The 25,824-nt window shown below is 43.2% G+C and overlaps 1 protein-coding gene across 2 annotated transcripts in view; it reads right to left on the bottom strand.

Annotated features, from left to right (window-relative positions):
• MID1 (midline 1) overlaps positions 1-25,824 on the bottom strand; it is a 251,302-nt gene that overhangs the window by 153,477 nt on the left and 72,001 nt on the right. The window contains exons 1-2 of one of the 2 annotated variants that reach the window (XM_040338132.1): positions 21,614-22,446; positions 3,166-3,884 (exon numbers count right to left, since the gene is read on the bottom strand). In XM_040338132.1, the coding sequence (XP_040194066.1) occupies positions 3,166-3,828 (663 nt within the window). In that variant the 5' untranslated portion in view covers positions 3,829-3,884; positions 21,614-22,446. Of the gene's footprint in view, positions 1-3,165; positions 3,885-21,613; positions 22,447-25,824 lie in introns of those variants that run through there. The other variant, XM_040338131.1, reaches the window with a different exon arrangement.

The following is a 25,824-nucleotide window of genomic DNA, read 5'->3' as shown; positions in this document are numbered from 1 at the left end:
CTTTACCTTCAGATGATTTGTACTATCCCATATTCCAGGAGGCAGACCCAACGTTCCAGAAAGTAAACAGAGATGGATTCATTCTACTTATAGTAAAAATAGCAACCGTGAGAAAAATGCGGAGAAAAATAAAAATAAGGTATGCAAAGAATAAAAAGCCTACAATTATCTCTAAGTATCTGCTTTTAGATTGACACTACTAAGCATTTCTAACTATGTCTTTGTTGTCATTTTTAAGAAAAGGGTTTTAAGCTCTGAGTGTATATTTTTTAACTCAGTGTTACCATTGATTTTTAAAAATACCTTTTATTTATTCATCTGTACCCATGTCTATAAGAGTTGATTTATAAGAATAATTAAATGTAAAAACTGCAGGAACTTTGCACAACAAAAGCAACGGCAAGGTGACATAATAGGGAAGATTTTCAAAACACAATAGCCTTTTCACTTTGCAATAAAATTTGCAACACAGCTTAGTAAATGTGCTGAAATTTCACTTTGCAAAGAATACCCAATCACGTGCAAGCAAAATAAAAATTAAAAACAGCATTTTTGCTTGCACATGATTGCATGGCGACAGTCACCAGAGCTTTGCCTCACTCACTAAGCTCTGGGGCAAATTCCCATGTAAAATGCAACTTCCCTTGCAAAGTGAACAGCCTACTTGCCTTTAGTACGTCAACTTCAAAATTTCTCAAATTTAAAGAAACTTAAATAATGTGAACTTCATTATTATTTTTTTTAAATAGTTTCAAGCTTAAAGGAGTTGTAAAGGAAAAAACTATTTTTGCCTAAAATTAATGTCTGCAAGGTAGAAAGACAGAATAGTGTAATGATTCTGTTAAAAAACGAGTAAATACCTATCAAATTCCTTCATCTATATCACCTCCAGCATTCTAGTTTCTGTTCTCTCATTCACTTCCTGGTTTGCATCCTTCGTTCATGTAGGAACTACATTTCCCAGTATGAATTGTGGCACGCCCAGTAATTCACACCTCCTTGAGGTCTCTAACATGTAGAGAGCGTCCTGCCGCACAGATGTAGTTCCCAGGAGGGGGTGAGCACATTACTAACCACCGCAGTAAACCCTCACGTCACGGTGGTCAGTAAAATCAGACAAGCGGGACGTGAACAGAACAGAGAAGAAATAGAGCAACTTCTGTGCAAAAACGAACAATGAGGAAGTGAAAAGAGGAATGTCTGCAGGTAAAGGATGCTTATTATGAAAAAAAAAAATTTCCTTTACAACCCCTTTAAATTTACATCCTCCACTTGTGTCTGATCATTTTATTTACTTACAATTCTCTCCACCAGTACTCTGTTGTACAATGACTGGGAATGCATTTTTGGATTTTAGCAAGATCTTGCTGGTGGAATCCGCTGCAACGGGCCATTTAGATAGCAGTGCTTTATGAGTACCAATATATGTAATTGGTAGGTTTTCTGTCCTGGGACCAATGTGAACTGAATATGTGGCACACTGGAACTTATTAAACTGAAATCTCTTTTTCTATTTAATTCGTAAAATAAACCATTATTACGTAGTTTTAAGCTCCAATGAGGTTCAAAAATAGCATTTGATGCCCTCCCTATGGAACCGGAAGTATGATGGCCAAAACCTGGCATATTTCTGCTTAAGGCAGGACTGTGTAATGATTAGAGCTACTAAATGGCTATGAGGAGTTCGAACTACTTGAAAAGATGCAAAAATGTTGTACTATCCATTCATCTAACCCCCCTACATAGATGTCACATAGTGGCCTCCTACCGGTCAAGGGAATTTCGGTCAATGTGAAAAAAAAAAGAAAGAACTGCAGTACTCTCACCAATAGTTATTTTTTTGTTCAAAAGACGAAGTTAAAAAAATAAATCTACATAATTACCACATTTATTTATTCCAAGGCGTGGGAGGCCATTTGCGTTCTAAAAAATTAGCAACATATGTTTTACTAATCCTATATGAAGCAGTGTAAATGAGACTATGTACACTTCAACTAATTCTAGTCTTGATGGGTGTGAATGTATAATTTATGACAACAGTTGCATCCATGTACAGAATGGATTAGAACTTGTCAGAATAAGGACTGGCCAGCAAGTAGCGCATACATTCCGCCCTCGCTCAATCGCTGCATATTCCAATCAGCTGAGTGCCATGGTATTTCAACTAAAAATAAAGAAACCAAAAAGAGTTTACTTTCCATCTCTGCTAAAAGAAGGGAGATTACACAGGCTGTCTTTGTTTCCAGCCTAGTGAAGGATGATCTACTATTAAAATAATTAGCAACACTAGAGGAGTAAGTAATTAACAGAGCTTGGCGCCAAAATACCAACAATATCCCGGGGATTATTTATGGAACAAAAGACGTGTTTCTGTAATTTCTGGTAATGGCTCTGCAAGAAAATATGGCTTTATTTTAAATACAAAGAATTGGTAGATTTTAACAAATCTTTGATGGTGTGATTATATGGTTCCACCTGTATGTGCAGGAATGATTGAGTACAGTAAAACAAAAAGCAATACGTGTGTTCTTCTAACACAACAAAGAAAAATGTATTTGGGGAAAAGTCATGTATGTCCATCAAAAAGACATAAAAAAAAAATATTTATAAACAGTTTTTTTAACCTGAAAATTATACAGGGATATATTGGTAATCTGTTATTTTAATTCCTATGATAAACACTGACAAAGTCCATGCTAATTACCTCTACAGTTCGAGAGAACGCTGGACTGATGTGACCTTATCATTATATTCTACTTAGCATTCATTTATTTTGTTGAAAGCCAGCTTAAAATGTTAATCTTTATAAAATGCACAAGCCAAATGAAAATGAATTTGGTTAGATCTGATGTTATAAAACATGCTAGTACAGTACTGTACGAAATTCCTACATTACATCGGATGGTATTGACATTTGACTGGCGTTAATGGGATTATTTTAAAACAAAACAGTAAAATAAATTATATAAAACCACAAGGCAACCAATCGGAAATCAGTTTTCACCAGTTTGGAGTGGGCAGATTAAGAAAAGCCGAGTTCTGATTGGTTTTTGGAAGGTACTTACAACTACTGCTGTTGGTTTTTACCTATCAAACCCGTATGTGTATAATGTCCATTGTAGGATTATAAAGTGGCCAACAGATATCAGTTGATGATGTGCTTACCTTCAACTTGTCGTATCGGTCAGCAAGAGCAGCCACTTGATGATCCCGATGCCGGCCAACCAGTTTACACAAGGCACATATTAGTTGGTCATCTGTCACACAGTACATGTTCACTTTTTCATCATCATGCTCCAGACACATTAATCCTCTGATGTGCGAGTCAGGGATAGGTTCGATTAAACGATGACCTGTAAAAGGTTTCTTATTAGGGTGAGTTGCCTTCAAGCAGTCATCACAGTAGGACACTTCACAGGTCACACATGTTTTTATGGCCTCTCGTGCCTGGTCCTGGTCACAGAACTGGCAGAGTACTTTCTCGCAAGATGTCATACTGTTGTTGGTATCGTATGCCCGCTCACGGCGCGTCTCGCTAGGGGAATTAGGCCCGCTCACAGATGCTTTCTGAAATCTGTCGATGATGTTCTGCAGAGTCACGTTCCGCTTGAGTCCTTCTAAGCCACGCTTGCTGAGTGTGATGACATAACGGCAGGTGGGGCACTGGAAGGCGTTAATAGATTCTACGGATTCGTTGTTGGCACAGTGGGAGACCAGGATGCGATGCGCACAGTTGAAACAGAGGCTGTGAGCGCAAGGCAGCAGCAGTGGGTCCTCAAACAGCTCCAGACAGATAGGGCAGGTCAGTTCAGACTCCAGTGTTTCCATCTTCAGGCAAAGCTTTCCTGTGTCGTCAGCGAAATCCAGGGAAGCTGATCAGCTATCTAGAAGCAAAAATGCAAAGTTTGATTAGGCGGGAGGGATCAACCATGGGGGGTTGTCAACTTTAATATTAGCGATACAATGACATTTGTTTTGATTAGGTCTGCAAGATACCCGATGTAGACACTCGCTTCACTGGCAATTAACTTTCTTATTGTTCACACATTTTCGCCAAGCTAATTGGGAATAAACAATGGCCCCAAGTTGTTGCAAATGCACTGTTGTCTACTTATAATTAAGAGTTAGGGTGTATAAAAAAAATACCTGAAAAAAGTGGGTGGGTATAACCAAATCATTTATTGTTGCATGCAAACTTTGTACAGATCCGAAGGGTTGATTTTAGACACTATCAGGTTAAAAAGGGATGTTGTATGTATTCTTCCACATAGATTTGTCTAGTAACGCAAAGTGAAGACAGGACTGACATATCTCGTTTGTCAGACACAAGAAAAGCAATGCTGGGTGGAAAAATATCTGCTAAGTTATGCAGGAAAATACCCCTATAAAAAGACTTGCTATCTGTCCAAATCACACCTGGATCGTCTTCAGTCATCTCCAGTCTAACGTGAACACTTAAGAAGTCTAACTTGCTGTGAAAAGCTGTCTCACAAGCGTAACTTGGAATTACTGATGCTGCAATTCCTGCTCCACTTTCCAGTCCGAGCGAGAGGAATGGCTTTGTCGAGTCGCCCTACGCTGCTCTTCCCTGCCTCTGCTCTCGTCATGGGCTCACTGCTGCCTCGGGTAGACAGGTCGGTGAAGCAGAAGCAAAAATAATGCTTCACACTGGCTGAGATGTACCACATACTCGAGCTTTGTTGTCCAGGGCCATGGACAGCTTTAGCCAGCACAGCTGCAACACTGTAACGCTGTGAAATCGGTGAACTCTCTTTGAATGTGCAGTGAATCATGGAGAACACAAAACAAAAATTGAGGATGCAACAAATCTATGGGTCATTAGGGCTTCTACTCATTAGCAGTAGCTTGGGAATCAAACCCCGTCTACGAAATGACTTCAGTACAATTCAATTAGTGTGTTTTTTTATAGAAACAGATTTTTTTTTTCAGTCTTCCATAAGCCTCGGGCGAAGAAACATTTCAATAAATCACGGCCTAGCATATGTTTATTAATTTAAAAATGTATGGAGGCAACTCTATGTAGCACAGGAAACAGGTTTCTTTATTTTAACTAATTGTTGTTGATAATGCAAAAGCCAGTAGCACGTAGTTTGAAGCCGCATAGTTCAAGATTTGTATAAGTTTAAGGCCCCTTTCACACTTGTACGACTTCAAAGTTGTGCGACTATCGCGATTTTGCGGCCGTGGTTTTGCCACAATTTTACCACGATTTTGGATCAGTACCACTTTGCCACAACTTTGGCATTAACCAATGAAAACATACATGGTGTGAGGTAATTCCTTTTCCTGCCATAGTTGTTTCCAGTTCCTGTTTGCTTCCTGGTTGTTGTGGTGTGGTGTGGTGTGACAAAAAATGTTTGCTACTCAATATATTGCCACAGCAGTTGTCATTGCTGCTGCAGCAGTAGCAGTGCATGAGGAAGAAGAGGAGGAGAAGCGGAGGACAAGGACATCTCTTTTTTTGGGCTGTTTGGAGCACATTGCTTCTGAGGGAATAACCAGGAAGTGAATGTGTGCTAGAAAAATGTGCTTGGGAGGGGCTACTATGTTGAAAGGATTGGGTGGGACAAGGGTCAAAAAGCTGCTTGTGCTTACAAAGTCGTACTGAAATCGATCTGAAATCGTGACTATATTATTCAGGTACTATTTGCATGCTACTTGAGGGTTTAACATTGAGGTCTATGGACATCAACTCGCATGGACGTTGGACCAAAGTAGTGCAGGGATTTGTGCCAATATGAATAGAAGTCATTGAAAATCATGGAAAATGACTTGTCATGCGATTTTGCAGTCCAAAACCATGCGACAAGTCGTATAAATGTGAAAGGGGACTAAAGCATAGTTCCCTCGAGAATTTTTCTTTTTTTAAGTAATTCGTTTTTTTTACACTATTTTAAAGCATTAAATACATGCCATTTAACATATCGCCACTCAATTCCCAGTTTTTAAACTGATTTACTGTTTATTCCTGATGTGCAGAGCGCTTCCTTTGCTGATGTGTGCATGTGAAGCCCACTAGCAGTCTCTTTCGGCATATGGTGATGCTGGATGCCAATCAGAATTTGCAACCAAAGTGAAGTTGTGTGGCAGCCATCTTGGTACACCCGCAATTGTCTGGAGTAAAGTTAGAAGTTAGCAAGCGGACATCTTTATAAACCCACCGGAGTCTTGCTTTTCACAGTTATTTTTAACAGTAAACTCAGCTTATATATACTCTATTTCACTATGTAAGCTGAGTTTATTGCTAAAAATAACTGTGAAAAGCAAGACTCCGGTGGGTGTATAAAGATGTCTGCTTGTCGACTTCTAAACCCTAGGCTTACTGCGGATAAGTGTGGGTGTACCAAGATGGCCACGAAGCAATGTCAACTTCGGTTGCATATTCGGATTTGTAGTGGCCTTTGCTTGCATCGTTTCCGGTTTCTAAATAACGCAATGCTGGCCCATCGGCGCTGCCCACTGACTCCTTGGGAAGGATGACACCCATCTCCCAGCACAGGCGCCAAGGGAAATTACATCAATCGCCACAAACTGGAAGTTTCAGAATAGAAGGGACGCCATAGCAACAGCAGTTACAGCGTGAGTAAAAAAAAAAGAAATAAAAAAAACAATTCCAAATGTTGCTGAGAAGAATGCTGTGGATTTATGTAAAGTTCCTTTTATGGGTGGAACGCCGCTTTAAGGTCCTGTTCACATCTAAGTGATATTTTGCTTGAAACTTGTAGCTCCAAAACAAGTCAAATCCCATTAATTTCAATGGCCCCTGTTCACATCTGAGCGTTCTATCGCCTAAAGAAAAATGCCTGTCACTCAAAGTACATGAGCTCTTTTTTTTGGACAGATTACAGGCAGACTGGTCGCCATAAACTTCAATGGGAATGCCTGAAAATGCCTTTTCTGCTCAAACAGCAGCTCTCTACCCCTAATCTCCTCCACCTCTCCTACGTCTAGTGCTTTCTATTGGCGAAACAAAAACATCTGAGGTTGTAAAACGCTTTAATATGCTTCGAAAATGCTTGCAATACACAATACGCCTGTAAAACGCTTAAAAACCCTCAAATAAAAATGCCTGAAGGTCGCTCTGCGCAAGTGTGAATGCAGCCTAAGGTGAGCACCAAGCAACAACTGAAGCGGATCTCTATCTTCCCCTGCCACCTGCTGCCATCTCATTTAATCCCATCCCGCCTCTTCTCTCAAAATCGTTAACATTGCTTTTACTTTTTTGAGGCATCTTTTGCCTACAGCCTCCTGGGATACCCATGTCAAGCATCCCAAGAGGCTGATGGTTATTTCCTTGCACATGTTTCGCTCCACATCATCAGGAAGGCAGGCTTTCTCTGCCTGTTACTTGTAGGAGGGCCTTCTGATGGTGCGCTATAACACATTCCCATCATCAGGAGACTGGCTGCAAGACTGGAAGAATCAGCCAGCTTCCTCATGACGTCACAGAAGAGGATGGCGGTGTGGGACCTGGCATACAGCAACAGGGTGGCTTCCTACAAGACACCACTGGATCACTGGGCATGCAAATATGGTATTGGTGGATTACACCTCAAAAAAGGTAAGGGGTGGGGAGTGAAGTTCCTCTTTAAATATACATGTGAAAAACACATATGTGAACTGTCCTTTCCGCCAAAAGGATTTGAAGTTCTGTACGGCTACGAACAACCAGCTATTTCGTCAATATAACAAAAGGTGAAACAAAGTACATTGATCACCCAGAGGGGAATGTTTTTTTCTCAACAAAAGTGGTTACTCTTCAAATTGTGTTTTTTACATTTGTCTGGAGCTCAGCTTCAGATTATTCATTTTATAAAGAAGAATTTCCTAAAATAAAAACATCCGTTATGGCTATAAGATAAGATGTCCTGGATCTTCCGACCTAATCTTACTACTCAGGGCTTCTGCCAACTCACAGACGTGAATTATCATACAAAACTCTTTATGTCAGTTCATCTGCTCAGCCCCACTACAACCTTGGCCTAAAGTCCTAAGAACATATGAAATGTCAAACAAAATTTTCATGAATGCTGATGTTGTCATACCCCTAAGCCCTGTACTTTGTTAACCGTGGTGTCACGGACAATGAAAAAGCTGTTCTGCCACAACAGACATCCAGGGCTAGAGTATGAACTTGCATTCCTGCCAACAACTGGTAAGAACAGCAGTTTATAACAATACATCTATCTTTATACACCACATGCTTGGATTCTCCATTAAAAATTTAAATGAGGTCATCAGAAGATATAGAACAGTGGTTCTCAACCTGGGGGTCGAGACCCCCTCGGGGGTCAAATTAAGATTTGCCAGGGGTCACCAAATCCTGGACTGTTCCTGAAGCCCGCACATCCCTCCCAGCCCTTTTGCGGTCACAAAGCAGGGCTGTCCCTGGAGCCCGTGGCCACCCACTCAGCCTCTTTGCAGCTGCCCATTCAGTTCACGGCATGGCTGGAGATGCAGGGACCTGAGGTCAGCTGACTGGGGAGGAATGTGAAGTGGGAGGGGCTGGAGGAGACCCCATCTCCAGATTTCGGTAGAGGTGTCACCACAAAGTCTGGCACACAGTGAAGCTGAAGACACAGTGAGTAACACTACCTGTGATTATAGTTCCCATTAAAAGTCCCCACTACAGTTCTCAGATCAGCAGATGACCTTTGTCAAGAGCACCTAAGTTGGCTGATCAGAACTCACCACCAGCACTGCCACTCATCCGATTCCCCCCCACCCCTCACCAAGGAGTAAGAGAAGGAATAAACATAGATAATACATGGGAGGGAGAGGAAAAGAGGTGGAGGAATAAAGAAAAGGGAAGAGAAAGAACAAGAAAGACGGCTAGAGAGGGGTGCCCCCCCCTCGCAAATTACTTGGGGTTACTAAGGGTTCCGTCACCCTTTGTGTTTTCACGCATTTTAAAGGGAGCCCTATTAAACAAGGTTTACTTGTAAAATAAAATGCTGGTCTGCTCCCTTGCAACCCTGCAATAGGCAGCCCAATTGACCGATAGTAAGGTGCCTAAAGGGGCTCGCCAGTTTGCATAATAGAGTGCCCCAGGTTTGCAAACCCTGAGTTTTCATGAAGATGCTTATAGACATATGCACTGCCGAAATAAAAAGTTGCACCAACGGCGAGGGATATACTAGAAGTATATGGCAAAGTGCAGCTAAACCGCACAAAAACTGCAGGTACCTGCGATGCTGGAGAACTGCACCGCACCAGTGTGAAATGATCGAAAATTCCGATCGGAAATTAGCCGATCGGAAATTCCGACAACAAAACCGTGGATTTTTTTCCAACGGATGTTGGCTCAAACTTGTCTTGCTTACACACAATCGCACAAATTTTGACGGAAATTCGGAACACCAAGAACGCGGTGACGTACAAAACGCACAACACCACTATTAAAGGGACGTTCAATACCAGTCGTGTAAGTAGTTTGGTGAGATGATTCGCGCTTTTCAGCTGTGTGCTTTTTAGTTCGTTACAGCGTGGCGAATGTGCTATCTCCATTACAAACGCTAGTTTTACCAGACTGAGCGCTTCCATCTCGTTCTTGATTCAGAGCATACGTGGAATATTGTGCATCGCAATTGGCTACACACGATCGGAATTTGAGAACCAGCTCTCAAATTTTTGTTGTCGGAAATTCCGACAGCAAATGTCTGATGGAGCATACACGCGGTCGGATTTTCCGACAACAAGCTTAATTCGAACATTTGTTGTCGGAATTTCCGGCCGTGTGTACGCGGCATAAGTATGTAGAAACATGTATTTACTATTCACTGTATAGTCTGCAAGGAGTAAAACTTAATTCTAACACATAATTGTAAATGATTATTAAAGGGGTTATAAAGAGATTTTTTTACGTCTTCTGGGGTCTCTCGGCGGCTGTCTCTGGTCCTGCCCACAAGAACTTTCCACCTTCATGTGAGCGAGCTCGCATAATGGCAAGTTCTTGTGGGCGCGCTCCCGTGATACAGCTGGCGGCTAGAGCCACTCACTGTATCACTCGGGGCCCACTCCCCCGACGTGCCGCGTCATTGGATGTGATTGACAGCAGCGCGAGCCAATGGCTGCGCTGCATTCAATCCATCCACTCTAGCCAATCAACGACCAGGCTGAGCGGCGAAGAGGACGTCGGGGGCAAGCGCCGCAGGTGAACGGGCTCAGGTAAGTAAAACGGGGGGGCTGGGGGGGGGGGGGGCGGTATTGTCGGATGTTATTTCACCTTAATGCATAGGGTGCATTAAGGTGAAAAAACATGTGCCTTTAGTGTCCCTTTAAAGCACAAATTACTATGAATAAAACCTGGCTATAAAATAGTAATACGATAAAATTCATTTTGTCAAGAAATTTTTAAAAAAATGTAGCATAAATATACCATTAAATAAAACTGAAAAAAAAATAAAAAAAAAATAAAAGTGAACTAGCTGGCTATGAGGGGGGCTGGATGACCTAAATCTGTAGTTACTCTGGGATTTTCACATAGATCAAAACACAATCTTGTTAGGAGACAGAGCTAAAAATATAATAATCATCAGAAGACCTTTTCTACCAATGAGGCACAAAGGAAAAAAGAGAAAAGAATGTTGCATGTATCGTAAAAGAGAGAACTGAAGTGAAGAAGTGTATTTGCACGTTGTCAGCCAAATTATCTAGTTTATATTTTGTGCATGTTCCTATTTACAGAAAAATAATAAAAACATTTAAAAAAGTAAAAATTGTCAGAGAATGATCAGATTATAATACAATTGCTTTGAAAGCGGTATTTTTTGTCTGATTTTCTGATCTTGTGTACTAAGCTTAATATATATATTAAAAAAAAAACACTAAACTTCAGCTTTAAAGTGGATGTAAACCCACTCTCATCCTTCCTAAACTACTGCCATAGTGCTTTTCTATAAGGATATAGATGCCTCCTGCATGTATCCTTACCTGTCAAATGTCTCCCCTCTGTCTGTTATAAGAACTGACAAACTGCAGATTCTGTGGGTGGATCTGTTGTCCGAAGCTCGGTGGGTGGAGTCGTGATGTCAGTAGACTCCCTGCCCTCTTCTACACTCCCCTTGTCAACATGCATTTTCTCCTGTGTATTTCTTACACTAAATTCTGCTATGATCACGAACATCCAGTCAAAATCCAGGAAATTAACCACATGACTTCCGCTAAGCCGGCGGATGACAGGGCGGTCCCGGCACACTGTTCCGGGACCGCCGACCGCCATGTCAGATCTCTGCTCTCTCCTATGGGGGGGATCGGATGAACATGGACCGTCTTTCCGTGTTCACCCAATCCGATCCGCATGGAAAAATAGGGTTTTCCTCCGTCTGCAGAATCAGAGGATTGCGGAACCGGATGAGATCGGGTGTCAGCGGATGTTCATCCGCTGACACCCGCAATCTCATAGGGATCAATGTATGTCCCTTTTTCATCCGTACACAGATGGATGAAAAAGGGACATGCGGTCCGCCCGCGTGAAAGAGCATTAACTCTTTGTGGCAAGACTGGACACAGATGATAGGAAATCATAAACTCTACATTGTGACAGCAAAAAAAATAAAACATTTGTTTACCGTACATCCACTTTAAACCTTTTTATACTGTGCTGGCAGATCTCATCACCAGTTGTAAACTAGATTTTAGCTTTATACACTGTCCCTAACAAAGGGTTAAAGATATAGACACTTGATTTATGAATTGTATGTTAATGAGGGAACATCTTATTAGGCAAGAAAGATTATTTTTCAAATATTTTTAGATATGCTGTGTGAATGGGAACACAAAAACATAGTATAGTGGGGTTTTCTCAAATTTGACTGCTAAAGTGGGAAAACATTTTAAACTACATCTGGAAAAAATGAAGTGATGTCCCAACTAAGCTAGTAGGCATCACAAGGTCCTCATTACAATAATCCTTTGGACAGTGCCCAGGTCCAAACACTCAAGGCTGGAAGTGTACCTAAGTCTATACAAATACTGACTTTCAGAGCATTGTACTGGAAGTCTGCTGCAAAGTAATGAAAGGGATAGCTGATTCCTGAAAAGTAAGGCCTGGCACCTTTGGATGCCTTCCATACGCTTATTAGCCAAGCTTAGCACAACGTTAAAGGAGAACCTTATCCCCCCCCAAAAGCATTTATTATATTGCAGCTTACCAATTCTTTGGGGTTTAATACTGTTTTAATGTAAAAAAGAAAATCCAATATACACAAACTCCTCCAAGTAACTTACATATAAATCAGAGGTGCAACGAATCAAAAAAACTCACGGTTCGGATCGTTCCTCGGATCAGGAGTCACGGATCGGATAATATTTCGGATCAGCAAAAAAAAAAAAAAAATCCCCCACACGGTAATATCCATATCTCCCTCCCCCACTGTAATATCCACATGCCCCCCACTGTAATATCCACATCCCCCCTCCCCCACTGTAATAGCGTCACTAGGGTTGGTGTCACCCGTTGCCTAAAAAAAAAAAATGTCACCCCCCCACCCACTATGGTCCCCCCCTCAGTACAGACCCCCTCTCCTCAGTACAGACACCCCCCCCCCCAGTAGTGCAGACCTCAGACAGTAACCCCCCAGTAGTGCAGACCTCAGACAGTAACCCCCCAGTAGTGCAGACCTCAGACAGTAACCCCCCAGTGCAGACCTCAGACGGTAACCCCCAGTAGTGAAGACCTCAGACGGTAACCCCCCAATGCAGACCTCAGACAGTAACCCCCCTGTAGTGCAGACCTCAGACAGTAACCCCCCAGTAGTGCAGACCTCAGACAGTAACCCCCCAGTAGTGCAGACCTCAGACAGTAACCCCCCAGTAGTGCAGACCTTAGACAGTAACCCCTCAGTGCAGACCTCAGACAGCGGCGTGTGTGTCCTTCGAGCGCAAGCTCCTCCTCCTCTGTGGGTGTAAACAGAGAGGAGGGCCACCGTCGGGTGTACCAAGATGGCCGCGGCTCCGGAGCTAGGCCGAAGCCGTGGCCTTTCCTAATGCTATGGCCGCGGCGGCAATCCGCGGATCGCATAGCGTGCCGATCCGAAGGGGGTGACCCATTCGGATCACGGATCAACAGTGATCCGTTGCACCACTAGTATAAATGCAAAAACACAGGAGTGTACAATAAAGGGCCGATATGGTCAGAAGCCAGGTAAACCACCAATATTCTTATGGGTTATGGAGCACATTGAGACAACCCGTATAAACAGACAGAACATACAAAATAACTGTGGGCAGATTCCGTAATCACAGGGTAGATATGCTTGTCTATTGCCAGTTTAAACAAAAGTGAATAAATGCAGAATAAAATATTTCAAAATGTAATCTAAAACTTGATTTTGCCACACAGTTAAAGTGATGGTGCAACGTCCCTGTTAGTGAATGCGACATTTCCGACCGCAATTATTTTAATGGATATAAACACAGCTGTGCAAAAGGAAAAAGGGAAAGATCTATTTTACCCTAATTTAGCATCACATTTTTTTTCAAACAAAAATAAATTCAATCGAAAACCAAACAGATTAACAATTTCTTAGTTTAGGTGCTGTAGTTTATTTTCCCTGGTAATTGTATAATGGCCTAGACCCCACAGTGATTTGTGTATAGAGATGTGTTACCTTTTCATCTTTTTATAGCAGTTATTATTACAATATTCTTTGCCTTTGACCAAAATAATTAGTACCAGGTGATTAGATTACTTGAGATTATTCAGACGCTTGCATATCAGAGGGGTTAACATGGCAAAAGTTGGAATAGATAAAGTGGCATTGCCCACTCACTTATAAAGCCCTCCTGCCCACTTTCTTCCAAAGCAACTCTGGCAGTCTTATATGGTTTGTGCAAACCCTTCTAACAGTTGCTTAAAATAAAGTAAAGATATAAATAAAGGTATGTAAATAGCCACATAGCGGGGTAGATTTACTAAAACTGGTGCACACAGAAGCTGGTGCAGCCGTGCATAGTAACCAGTTTCTAACTTTAGCTTGTTCAATTAAAAGAGTAGTGCCCGATGCTGCATCTGTCACCTGCCGGCTCTAACACTGAGAACCGAGCGATCAAACACCGCTAATTGCTCGGTTCTCAGAGCTCCCTGAGCAAAGAGCTGCTGACTGTCAGTCACCGCTCTCTGATTTGCCCCACCCCCCCCCCCCCCCCGTTCACTGGGCTGTGGAGGGGCAGGAGTGGCTGGCTTAGGTTCTTAGCAGCTTGTTGAGAGGCTGAGCCTGGTGCTGGCCCAGGCATTAGGGGAGATCCCGACTTCATTGTCGCAATCTTGCCTGAGCCTGGACCGGCTCTGACATCAGCCGACATCGGGCTATAGCCCACTGTCTGCTGAAAATGGGTCACAGGAGTGCAGAACGAACTGCACTTCTGTGATCCACAGGAGAAGTACAGCCAAACTAGCTCCGGCTGTACTTTTCTAAAGTGGTTGTAAAGGCAGAAGGATTATTATCTTCGGATACTTTCACACTGGGTGGTATTAGCTGTAAAGTTCTGTAATAACGGCACTGCTTTTCAGGCAGTAGCGGGGCGCTTTTAACCCTTTTAAAAAGGGGTTAAAAGCGTCCGGGATTCAGTGCTTCCGACGCGCTTTTTAGGCGCTTTTTTAGGCACTTCAGAAGCGGTGGTCAGTCATTCCAATGGGCAGGGACGCCCCAAAGATGCAGCTTACAGGGACTTTTTTTCCTGTCCTGCAAGCGCACCACCCCAGTGTAAAAAGCACTTGAGAGGCAGTTTTCAGGCGCTTTACAGGTGCTAGTTTTAATGTCTTAGTGTTAAAAGGGGTCTTAAAGGGGTTGTAAGGGTAAACATAGTTTTCCCTAAATAGCTTCCTTTACCTTAGTGCAGTCCTCCTTCACTTACCTCATCCTTCGATTTTGCTTTTAAATGTCCTTATTTCTTCTGAGAAATCCTCACTTCCTGTTCTTCTGTCTGTAACTTCACACAGTAATGCAAGGCTTTCTTCCTGGTGTGGAGAAAGCCTCTTGAGGGTGAGCAGGAGGGTCAGGACACTATCTACTTTGCAGATAGAGAAAGGAGCTGTGTGTTAGTGGGCGTCCTGACACTCCTGCTCACCCCCTCAAGAGGCTTTCTCCACACCGGGGAGAAAGTGTCGCATTACTGTGTGTAGTTACAGACAGAAGAACAGGAAGTGAGGATTTCTCAGACGAAATAAGGACATTTAAAAGCAAAATCGAAGGATGAGGTAAGTGAAGGAGGACTGCACTAAGGTAAAGGATGCTATTTATGGAAAAAATAATTATTACCTTTAATGCATTCTATAAATGAAGAAGGGGGCCGATACTGTTGATGAGGGCCTGTCTCAGCTCTTTTATGCCTCGTTTCCACTGAGCGGATCGGTTCGGTACGGTTCGGTACGCTTTTTTGGGTGTTTCCATTATGAAAGCGTGCCATAAAAGCGAACCGTACGGGACCATTCTGGGTCCTGCTTCAGATGTGGGGCCATAGAGAATGGAACGGTTCCATTAGGGCGGACCTACAAATACATCTCACTGATTGGTGGACGTGCTAGGCTTTTTTTCTAAACCTTGCATGGTCCCGGATGGTCCGATTTGCAGTGGAAATGCTCTGCAGAATAGACCGGTCCCATTCTAACCTCTCCATTCTTTCTGACCCGAACCGATCCGTGCAGTGGAAACAAGGCATAAGTTCTATTAACCCCCCCCCCCCACCGCACCAGAAGAGTACAGCGGTGGGGTGGGATCAGAGGAGGAAGGTTTCACCCAAATGTTTAAGACGGCTTCTCAAGGTATATACCACATTGATGGTAAGTAATATTTTTAATTAAATGCAGGCTTTAAGTAATTAATTAAGATTCCGTTCTCTGGAACAAAATGTTCTCCATTGCAATTGTTCCTTTAATGTTAAGTACTAAAGTTCTATCATCTTTTTTTCTGAAATCAAGTAGGTGTGTCTGTCAGGGACATAATTGCACAGCATTAGTAGTCTGTCAATTTCTTTTATCTGTTGCCTAGAATTCATCATTAATAAATATACAACTCTAATTTTGCAGTCTTTGCAGGAGTTCCAACTACTGGACCTGTCCATGCAGATAGAGCTCATCATTATGTTTGCATGGATGGGCAAACTATGCTAGATTTCACCTGTAACACTGTTACAAAAGACCTTGATAATAGGTCAAGACCAATAATAACAAATGCAGGGAAAAGTATTCCTCCATTTAATCATATGTGGACCCTACCTTATAAAACAACCCATGCATTTAAAAATAGAAATTAAAGGCAAAACATTAAAACATATACAGTACATGTTTTGCCTTTCATTTCTATTTTAATAAATATATATATATATATATATATATATAAAAAAAATCACAATCTCTATTCTGCATAAAAGGCTTGAGGAGGTGGGGTGGAGAAACATCAGTGCACGGACGTCCCGTGCCAAAGGTGAAACAGGAAGTTCCCTAAAGTGAGGATAAAGGCCCATACACACAATCTGACTTTTTGACAACAAACTTCAAAATTAGCAGGTTTTCAAAAAAATCAGAACCATCGGACAAACTTTTTCGGTTTGCAAATGGACAAACTGTTTGGCAACAAAAGTCCTACTGTGCAAAGTTCTGCTGTGTGTACAGAAATCCATCGGACCTTAGTCCGACGTATAAATACATATGCTCAGAACCAATGTTAAAATCAACCAACAATAGCAGAAGTTGACCAAAGGGTGGCGGTTAAAAGGAGAAAAGAGCAGAAAAAACACGTGATTTTGGAAAAGTTTGCTGAAAAAGTCCTGTTGTGTGTATGCATACCAAGTTCACGGCCAACACCCTTCAAACAAAAAACCACGGAAAAGTCCCACCGTGTGTATGAGGCTTTATTCTACTTTAACCGACCCCCTCAGGCTTTGTAGCAAACACCTGCTGGTCACCTAACAAAATCCAAATAGAGGTTCCCTGCAATAGAAATGGTATTTTATTCACGTTTTCATCAGCTCATGTTTTCTACCCTTTCTCTTTTCCAGTCATCCAAGCTCCATCAGATTATTCAAAATTCAACAGTGTTTTTTGTCTGAACCCCCCTACCCCATGCTGTGGTTCAATACTCCAACCTCTATGTCACTGCTAAGTACTGTAGTGATATAGGGGTTGGAGGATTTAACATGGGTATCCAACAGCCCAAGAAGTTTTCAATTCTAAAAAGTCTAATGGAAGCTGCAGAGCTGGAAGAGGGGGCGAATAGGAGACATAGGCCTCCGGAGAGGTTAGTATAATAGCTTTTTTATTGTTTTCTAGGTTATTGACGGGGTCCCATTATGGTTCTTGCTTTACCTTACTTGTGTTTGCCCACTGCTCTGATACAAAGCAGTAGGGTCATAAAAACCGTATGAGAATAGTTGGGCTTGACCTGAATGATTGGCCCATTAGGCCCCATACACACGAGAGAATTTATCCGCGGATACGGTCCAGCGGACCGTTTCCACGGATAAATCCTCTCAAAGATTTCCGCAGATTTCTATGCGATGGAGTGTACACACGATCGCATTGAAATCCGCGCGGAAATCCTCTGGCGATGACGTGTCGCGCCGTCGCCGCGATTATGACGCGGCGACGGGCGCGACGCTGTCATATAAGGAATTCCACGCATGCGTCAAATCATTACGACGCGTGCGGGGAATCCCTTTGGACGGATGGATCCGGTGAGTCTGTACAGACGAGCGGATCCATCCGTTGGTATGGATTCCAGCAGATGGATTTGTTGTGCATGTCAGCAAATATCCGATCTGCTGGAATCCATCCCAGAGGAGATTTCTCCGCGGAAACAGATCCGCTGGCGTGTACACACCATAGGATCTATCCGCAGGAACCCATTTGCTGGGATTTATCTGCGGATGGATTCTATCGTGTGTATGGGGCCTGAGACTAATTTTAGGAAGCTAGGTGGAAAATGTCACGTTTCTCTGTACTTGGAAGAACCAGGCTGTAGTAGCAGATAGAGGAGATGGAGGAGCATGGCAAAAGGTAAGAATAGGCACCTTATGCCTCGTTTCCACTGAGCGGAACAGTTCGGGTCGGTGCAGTTTGGAAGAGTTAGAATGGTCTGGCCTATTCAGGTGAGCATTTCCACTGCAAGTCGGACCGTCAAGGGCCATACAGGGTTTAGAAAAAATGCCTAGCGTGTCTGCCAAATAGTGGAATGTATTGTAGCTCCGCCCTAACCGAACCGTACCATTTTCTATGGCCCCACATCTGAAGCAGGACCCACAATTGTGCGGTATATTTCCGTTGTATGGGTGGCTTTCATAATGGAATCACTCAAAATAGTGTACCGTACCGAACTAATCTACTCAGTGGAAACGCGGCATTAGGGTACCAAGTACTGTGTAGTTTAACAAAAAATATATGATTTATAGATTTGACACCAAAATAGTAAAAATCATTGTTATTTAATGGGCCACTTCACACATAGCTACAGACTAGTGATACAAGTCTAGATTTTTATGTGTGGACTCCAGAGACATGATCCCTCAGGCTGGGTTCACACTATTGCGAATTGGATGTAGTTTCCCACATCTAATTCGCAATAGCAGGAGATGTTGACCGGCTCTCTACGGAGCTGGTTCACATACTTCCATTGTGGCTCCAATGCGAATTTGCACAGGAGCCCTGTGCGTCTTTTGGTCTGCTTTAGGTCCGAATTCAGCCAAAAATTCGGGCTGAAATTGGACCTGAAACGGTGAACGGGGATGCACCAGACCACTGCTGTGAGCTGCATGCGAAGATAGTGTGAACTCAGACATAGGCCCTATACACACTATTAGATTTTCGTCTTCAGATTTACCAAAACCCTATAATATGAAGTCAAACCCCAAAGCCGCCTACACACGATCGGTTTCTCCACTGAAAACAGATCGATGGACTGTTTTCATCGGACAAACTGATCGTGTGTGGGCCCCATCGATTTTATTTCCATCGGTGTAAAAAAATAGAACATGTTTTAAATTTTTCCTATGGATAAAAAAACCCATAGAAAAATCCGATCATCGGTATGGAACTCCATTGGTCAAAAATCCACATATGCTCAGAATCAAGTCGACGCATGCTTGGAAGCATTGAACTTCATTTTTTTCGCCCCGATCTTAGTGTTGTATGTCACTGCGTTTTGACTGATGGTGTGTAGGCAAGACTGATGAAAGTCAGCTTCATCGGATAGCCGACGGAAAAATCCATCGGATTAGATTCCATCAGATATCCGATCGTCTGTACAGGGCTTAAGATTTTTAATTTGTATGCAATCAGGCAGGCCCTTGCATTACATGGTTATGGCAAATTTTGAAGACAAAGGTCGGCAGAAAATCTAATAGTGTGTATGGGGCTCAAGTCATAGTTGCTACTACAACCAGGCTGTAATAGCAGATAGAGGAGATGGCGGAGCATCTCCTCTATCTGACCGTTAAAGATGGTGGACTTTATAGGCATGATCCCTCAATCATAATTCTTGACTATTCCAAGTATAGTTTTAGTTTAAAGGATCACTAAAGAGAATTTTTTTTTTTTTTTTTTAAATAACATGTTATACTTACCTTCACTGTGCAGCTCGTTTTGCACAGAGTGGCCCCGAACCTGGTCTTCTGGGGTCCCTCAGCGGCTGTCTCGGCTCCCCCCCACAAGAACATTCCACTTTCATGCGAGCTCTCTCGCATGGTGGAAAGTTCTTGTGGGCACGCTCCCGTGATACAGCCGGCGGCTATGGCCGCCTTACTGTATCACTCGGCTCCGCCCCCGGCGCGCCGCGTCAATTGGATATGATTGACAGCAGCGTGAGCCAATGGCTGCGCTGCTTTCAATCAACCAATGAATGAGCCGAGAAGCCGACCGAGAAGCCTGCGCGTTCACGGCGCGGGACTTTCGAAGGGTCAGGTAAGTAAATGGGGGATGTTTTTTCACCTTAATGCATAGAATGCATTAAGGTGAAAAAACATGTACCTTTACATTACAACCCCTTTAAGAAAACAGTACATTTTTATTTGGGTCTTAGAAATTATGTTGCTAAAAGCACTATCATTTAAAAGGGCCACTCTACACAATAGCTGTAGTCTGTTGATTTAATTCTGGATTTTTATTTAATCTCTTGTGGCCTCCAAATGCATGATACTCAAGCTCTGTACACACGGGCCAGAATCTCGTCAGGAAAAAAAAAAACGTTGTTTTTCCTGACGAGATTCTTGGCAAGAATCTCTTGCCGGGCGAGTGTACAGGCACTCCATTCAAAAGAACCGCCGTTCTTTTGAATGGCAAGAAAGCAGTGACGTCATCGAGTACAACGAGCATGCGCTCGTCACATTCGATGCCGTCGCCGCCATCTTGCTGCACCCTACACTGCCCTTACCTGTCGCCGGGTTTTCACGGCGACAGGTAAGTATTCTCGGCAGGAAAACACTGCAGAGAATCACGACGAGGAAAATAGAGAGCAGGTTCTCTATTTTTCTCATCGAGATTCTGGGCAGTTTTCTTGACGAGAAACCTGAAAGCCTCGTACACACACACAGTTTACTCGGCAAGAAAGCTCTTCCAGCAGTTTTCTTGCTGTTTTTTGCCGACAAAACCGAGCATGTGTACGAGGCTTAAGGGGATACTGATCACCAATGTGGGGAGGCACTTTTTCATTGACTGTACATGTAAAGGGCCTACACTGACCACCAATGTAAGAGGACCATCATAGTAAAGGGGCCTACACTGACCAGCAGCTTTCTTGCTGGTTCTTGCCAAGAAAACTGCGTGTGTACGAGGCTTCCGTCATAGTTCTTGACTTTCTCAAGTATAGTTTAAGTATAGTTTAAGAAAAACAAAAGATTTTTCATATATGTCTTATGAAATCTATATTTAAAATCACTGTTATCTAAAGGGCCACTCCACACCACAGCTCTAATCTGGTGATAGGAGTCTTGTGGACTTGAAAGTCCCAATCCTTCAATCACAGCTCTTGACCGTTCCCACCTTGGAGTCCCAGCTTTCCTGCTACACCTGGAATATTCCCACACTCTGCTGCATTCATTAGAAAATAAATGATAAATCCAACAAAGGGAAGGGGATACACTTGTAATGAGCCAAATAATTAAAGCCAAGCTCTGGGAACTAGGTATGTATGCAGTTATGTACCCCGGTGTATATTTAACTCCATTGTAATCTCATGCAACAGATAATTGCCATACAAATTACAGAAATTCACTAAAACAAACATAAAATAAAACTAGCTATATCAACACGTCAGCAAATATATGTACCATAAGCGATACTGAGCCTTACATCATAGATGTACATGAGTCACATTTAATGAAAGTGTCAGCTGGAACGACTGATAAAGGTTGAATGTTGGCTCCACCATGTACTTTGTATACCAGACCCTAACTCAAGTACGGCCACCTGTTCCTACCGCCTTGTCCTACTCTCCCACACTCTGCTGTAATTAATAATAATCCAACAAGAGAAAACTAACCTTTAAATCAAAGAGAACATGCACTGTAATTATAATGGGGCATTAGAAAGCCTGAAAACGGCACAGTATCGGTTATCTGAGAAGGCCCTTTGATGTGGATCTATCTCAGCTTAAATACTCACCGATGGATCTCGCCAAACTTCTTTTAGCTGGAGCATTGTGCAAGAAGGGAACCAACCAACCAAGGGCTGACAGGTCAGGGGTCCTTGATGGTCGCTGCTACTGAAACACAACGAATCCTTTTGCTAAGCCGGGATAGCTAATGCGAGAATGCTGACATTGGATCACAACAGGAAAATCTGTGTTACAATGCCAGGAAAGCCAGCTCCACCCAATCACCTCCGCCAAAAGTTCTAGCAGCCTCGCATCAGCTAAAGATAGAGAGAGAGAGGACTTTTCTCTCGTAGGGCTGCAGAAAACCGAATGAAAGGCAAGCACAGGATAAGCTTCTTTCAGGACATCTCTAACCTGTTTGCGGGCGAGATCTAGTAATGGAGATGTGGAAAGTAGGATAAGCTCAGCTTTCTCTGTAATTAATCCATAGCTGAATGATCCTCCATAGTTCTCATGAATGCAGCAGGAAGCCAACCTGCCATTGGCACAGTACTTTATGTATTAGGCAATGCAGGTCTAGCAATGTCCACACACCTACATACACATAAAAAAAAAAGTTCTAAGCAATAAAAATAGGAGCTGCTAATAGTTTCATGTGGTTAGCTACAATAGAATTTAAATGTGTAGTCTTTGTCAGCATTTACCTCTTGGAGCTAAACTCCAGGCAATTATAAGAGACCACAGATCAAAGCTGCTCTGTATACATTTCTACATTCTTACATTTATTTTTAAACACAGTTAGTGTAAGTACTTGGATTTGATGAGGTATCATCCACTTGTAATTCCCTATACAGCAAAGCTCAGACTAGGAGAGAAAGAAGCAGCACATAGAGCCAGTCAGCTGTTAGCAAGGAACATGTTGACAGAAGGAAGCAACAAAATGACAGAGAGATGAGCTCATCAGTCTGCTGCTTCTCCAGTCACAGTTCAGTCACAGGCTGGGGGAGATACATAACCTGTAAGTGTTAAGTCTCGTACACACGTACGGGTTTCCAGGCGGTGAAAAGTCAAGGGGAAAACCGAGAACCTGCTCGGTAACATTTTCCCCCTACACACGACCGCGTTTCCTCCAAAGGAAAACTGCCATGAGAGCTTTGGTCGGGAATCCCATCCGTGTGTAAACTCCATTGCAGTGTTTTCCATAGGAAAACTGCCAGGTTAAAAACCGTTGGGAAAAAAGAGAGCTGGTTCCCTTTTTTTTTTCAGGCAGTTTTCCTGTCGGGAAAACTGCGATGGAGCATACACACGTCCGGTTTTCCCGGCCAAAAGCTCTCATGGCAGTTTTCCAGACGGGAAAACCGGTTGTGTGTACGAGGCTTAAGGGCCCACTTATACTACTGCACCACCTTTTGTGCATTAAGTTAAAAGATAAGTATATGATTTTTTTATTTTTTTTTATTATACTTACCTAGGTGGATACAGCATCGGTCCGATGCTGCATCTGACCCCCCACCGGCTCCAAGACCCCTTTCACACTGGGGCCATGGCCACGTTAGCGCTAAAGCGCTGCTCGTTTCAGCTGCGTTTTTTGTCAGCTAGCAGAGCGCTTTTAATCCCAAAGAAGGGGTTGAAAGCGACGTGTTGCGGGTTGAAAGCGCCGTGTTGCGGCCCTTTCAAAACGATTTTCAGGCACATTGGAAGCGCTGCTTATTCATTTCAATGGGCAGGGCGTTTTGGGAGCGCCAAGTACAGCACTCCCAAACCGCCCCAAAGATGCTGCTTGCAGGACGTCTCCTAATGTCCCGCAAGCGCACCGCTCCAGTGTGAAAAGTCACACTGAAATTAATGGGAGGCAGTTTTCAGATAATTTACGTGCGCTATTTCTAGCGCTAAAACGCCTGAAAACCACCTCAGTGTGAAAGGGGTCTTAGGCTGAGAAACCGAGCGCGGCTCACAGTGCTCCCTGAGCAGGGAACTGGTGACTATCAGTTACCGGTTCTATGCTCTGCCCCGATCTGCACTCCTGTGATCCGCAGGACAAGTACAGCCAAAAAAGCTGCACTTCTCCTTTAAGGCAGCCTAATGTACCAAAACACATCAAAAATAGTGCATGTAGATTTTTAATAGCACAACGCATGGCAACCTACATCACTGCACTGAAACACGTGGTCATCAGCAAGTTGCGGTGGAGGTGCCATTCAGAATGGCTAGCACTGAATCACACCGACATGCATTGGTGGCATTACTGCGTGTCACCAAAATGAATGCACAACCGCAGTGCAAAACTGTAATAGGGCCCTGCCTTTACTGAAAGAAAGAAAAATTATATCTCCTGGCGTTTATGACCACAGACAGGGCTGAATATTGTAAGTATGAAAAGCAAGCATCAGTAAGCCCAGGTTGACATTGAGGGCGGGTTTAGCTGAATGCAGCCCGTCTTCGGGGGCAATTTGACAGACATCTGTATTAAAAGAAAGGGATTGGTTGGGACTTTACCTTCTTTTAATAAATATATTAGGGATGGAGGCATGTGAACTTATCCATTCATTGCCTTATATAAAGTCCCAATCCCCCCCGACAGACATCTGTGCAGGCTCATGCAAATCGCCCCCAAAGTCGCCAAAAGTAGCCAGCGTCACACCGATACGGACGGTACCATTGCCGACAATAGCCGCCGATTTGACATGTCAATGTAGTGTACTTTTGACACCCCCAACACCCCCACACATCTTATCAAATTTTAAAATAGAGTACAGTCCTTGGATGCAGACAATTAGGGCCGGCCATAGACGGTTCAAATCTCGGCCGCTTCAGCAGGAACCGACTGAGATTCAAACAATGTGTGTGGGCAGGCTGAATGTGCCAGGTTGATCGATCAAACAACTTGGGTACATCCAGCCTGCCGGATTCACTTGCTAGCACCTGTCATAACTGCTAGCAATACTCACTGTCTTCTCCCAGCGGGGACAGCTTTCCCTGCCCACAACCACTTGCATTTATTCATTTCAACAGCCAAAATAAATTAAAATTCTGGACAATGAAATAAACAAACGACCAAACACCAAATGCTGCTAAACTGGTTTGAACAAAATGCAGCTTAGGTAAGCTTTTAACGCAGATTTTCTCCTGTCAGTAGAAAAATAATTTTACAATAAACAAGTGTGCATGAGGACTTAGTATGTGTTTATATAGTATATAGTAGGGATATGCAATTAGCGGACCTCCAGCTGTTGCAGAACTATAAGTTCCATCGTGAGTAGCGCCAGCATATGAAAGCGGTGTTCAAACCACACATGTGAGGTATCGCCGCGATTGCTGGAGCGAGAGCAATAATTCAAGCCCTAGACCTCCTCTGTAACTCAAAACATGCAACCTGTAGAATTTTTTAAACATCGCCTATGGAGATTTTAAAGGGTAAAAGTTTGTCACCATTCCACGAGCAGACGCAATTTTGAAGCGTGACATGTTGGGTATCAATTTACTCGGCGTAACATTATCTTTCACAATATAAAATTAATTGGGCTAACTTTAGTGTTGTCTTCTTTTTTTTTTTAAAAGTGTATTTTTCCCCAAAAAAGTGAGGCCGCTGTGCAAATACGGTGTGACAGAAAGCATTGCAAAGACCGCCATTTTATTCTCTAGGGTGTTGGAATAAAAAATATATATAATGTTTGGGGGTTTTAACTTCTAAGTAAAGGGAAGGCGATGGAAACAGGCAGGGAAGCTCCATTAGCATTGCTGGTTGTCTTTTCATACCAACGGCCACCACAAGAGGGCGCCAGATTCCAGAACGAACCATAGGACTGCAGGAGGCTGCAAAGTCGTGGCCTCAATTACCGGCTGGCGCAGCCCGACGTGATCGCGAGGGGGGTGCGCACAGAGACAGGTTGCTAATTCTAGTCGCAATTACGACCTTGCGCCCGGGATTTGTCGAGCTTTGGTGTATATAGTATAGTATGTTTGGCTCATTGTTGGTCTTTCAGGGATTGTGTTGAAGGCATTGGGGGAGCTCTTATACCCAATCAAACCCCTAAAGTGGTTGTAAACCCTATTATACCACTTGTACCTACAGGTAAGCCTATAGGTAGGTACTGTAAATATCTTCTAAACATGCACGGTTTAGGAGATATTTACCATATACGCTTGTGCCCTCATCGTCGGCGTATGTGCCCTGAAGAAACGGCTCGATCGTGCCATTTCCAAAGGGCTTGTGGTGTGACGTCTCCCATGCACATTCGCGGGAGTGACGTCAGCGCAGCGCCAGAGCCCCCAGGCACAT

The sequence above is a fragment of the Rana temporaria genome, chromosome 2, assembly GCF_905171775.1.
Source record: "Rana temporaria chromosome 2, aRanTem1.1, whole genome shotgun sequence".
NCBI classification, from domain to species: Eukaryota; Metazoa; Chordata; class Amphibia; order Anura; family Ranidae; genus Rana; species Rana temporaria.
The sequence above is the reverse complement of the archived record's forward strand: the minus strand, read 5'-3'. Positions and strand labels throughout refer to the sequence as shown.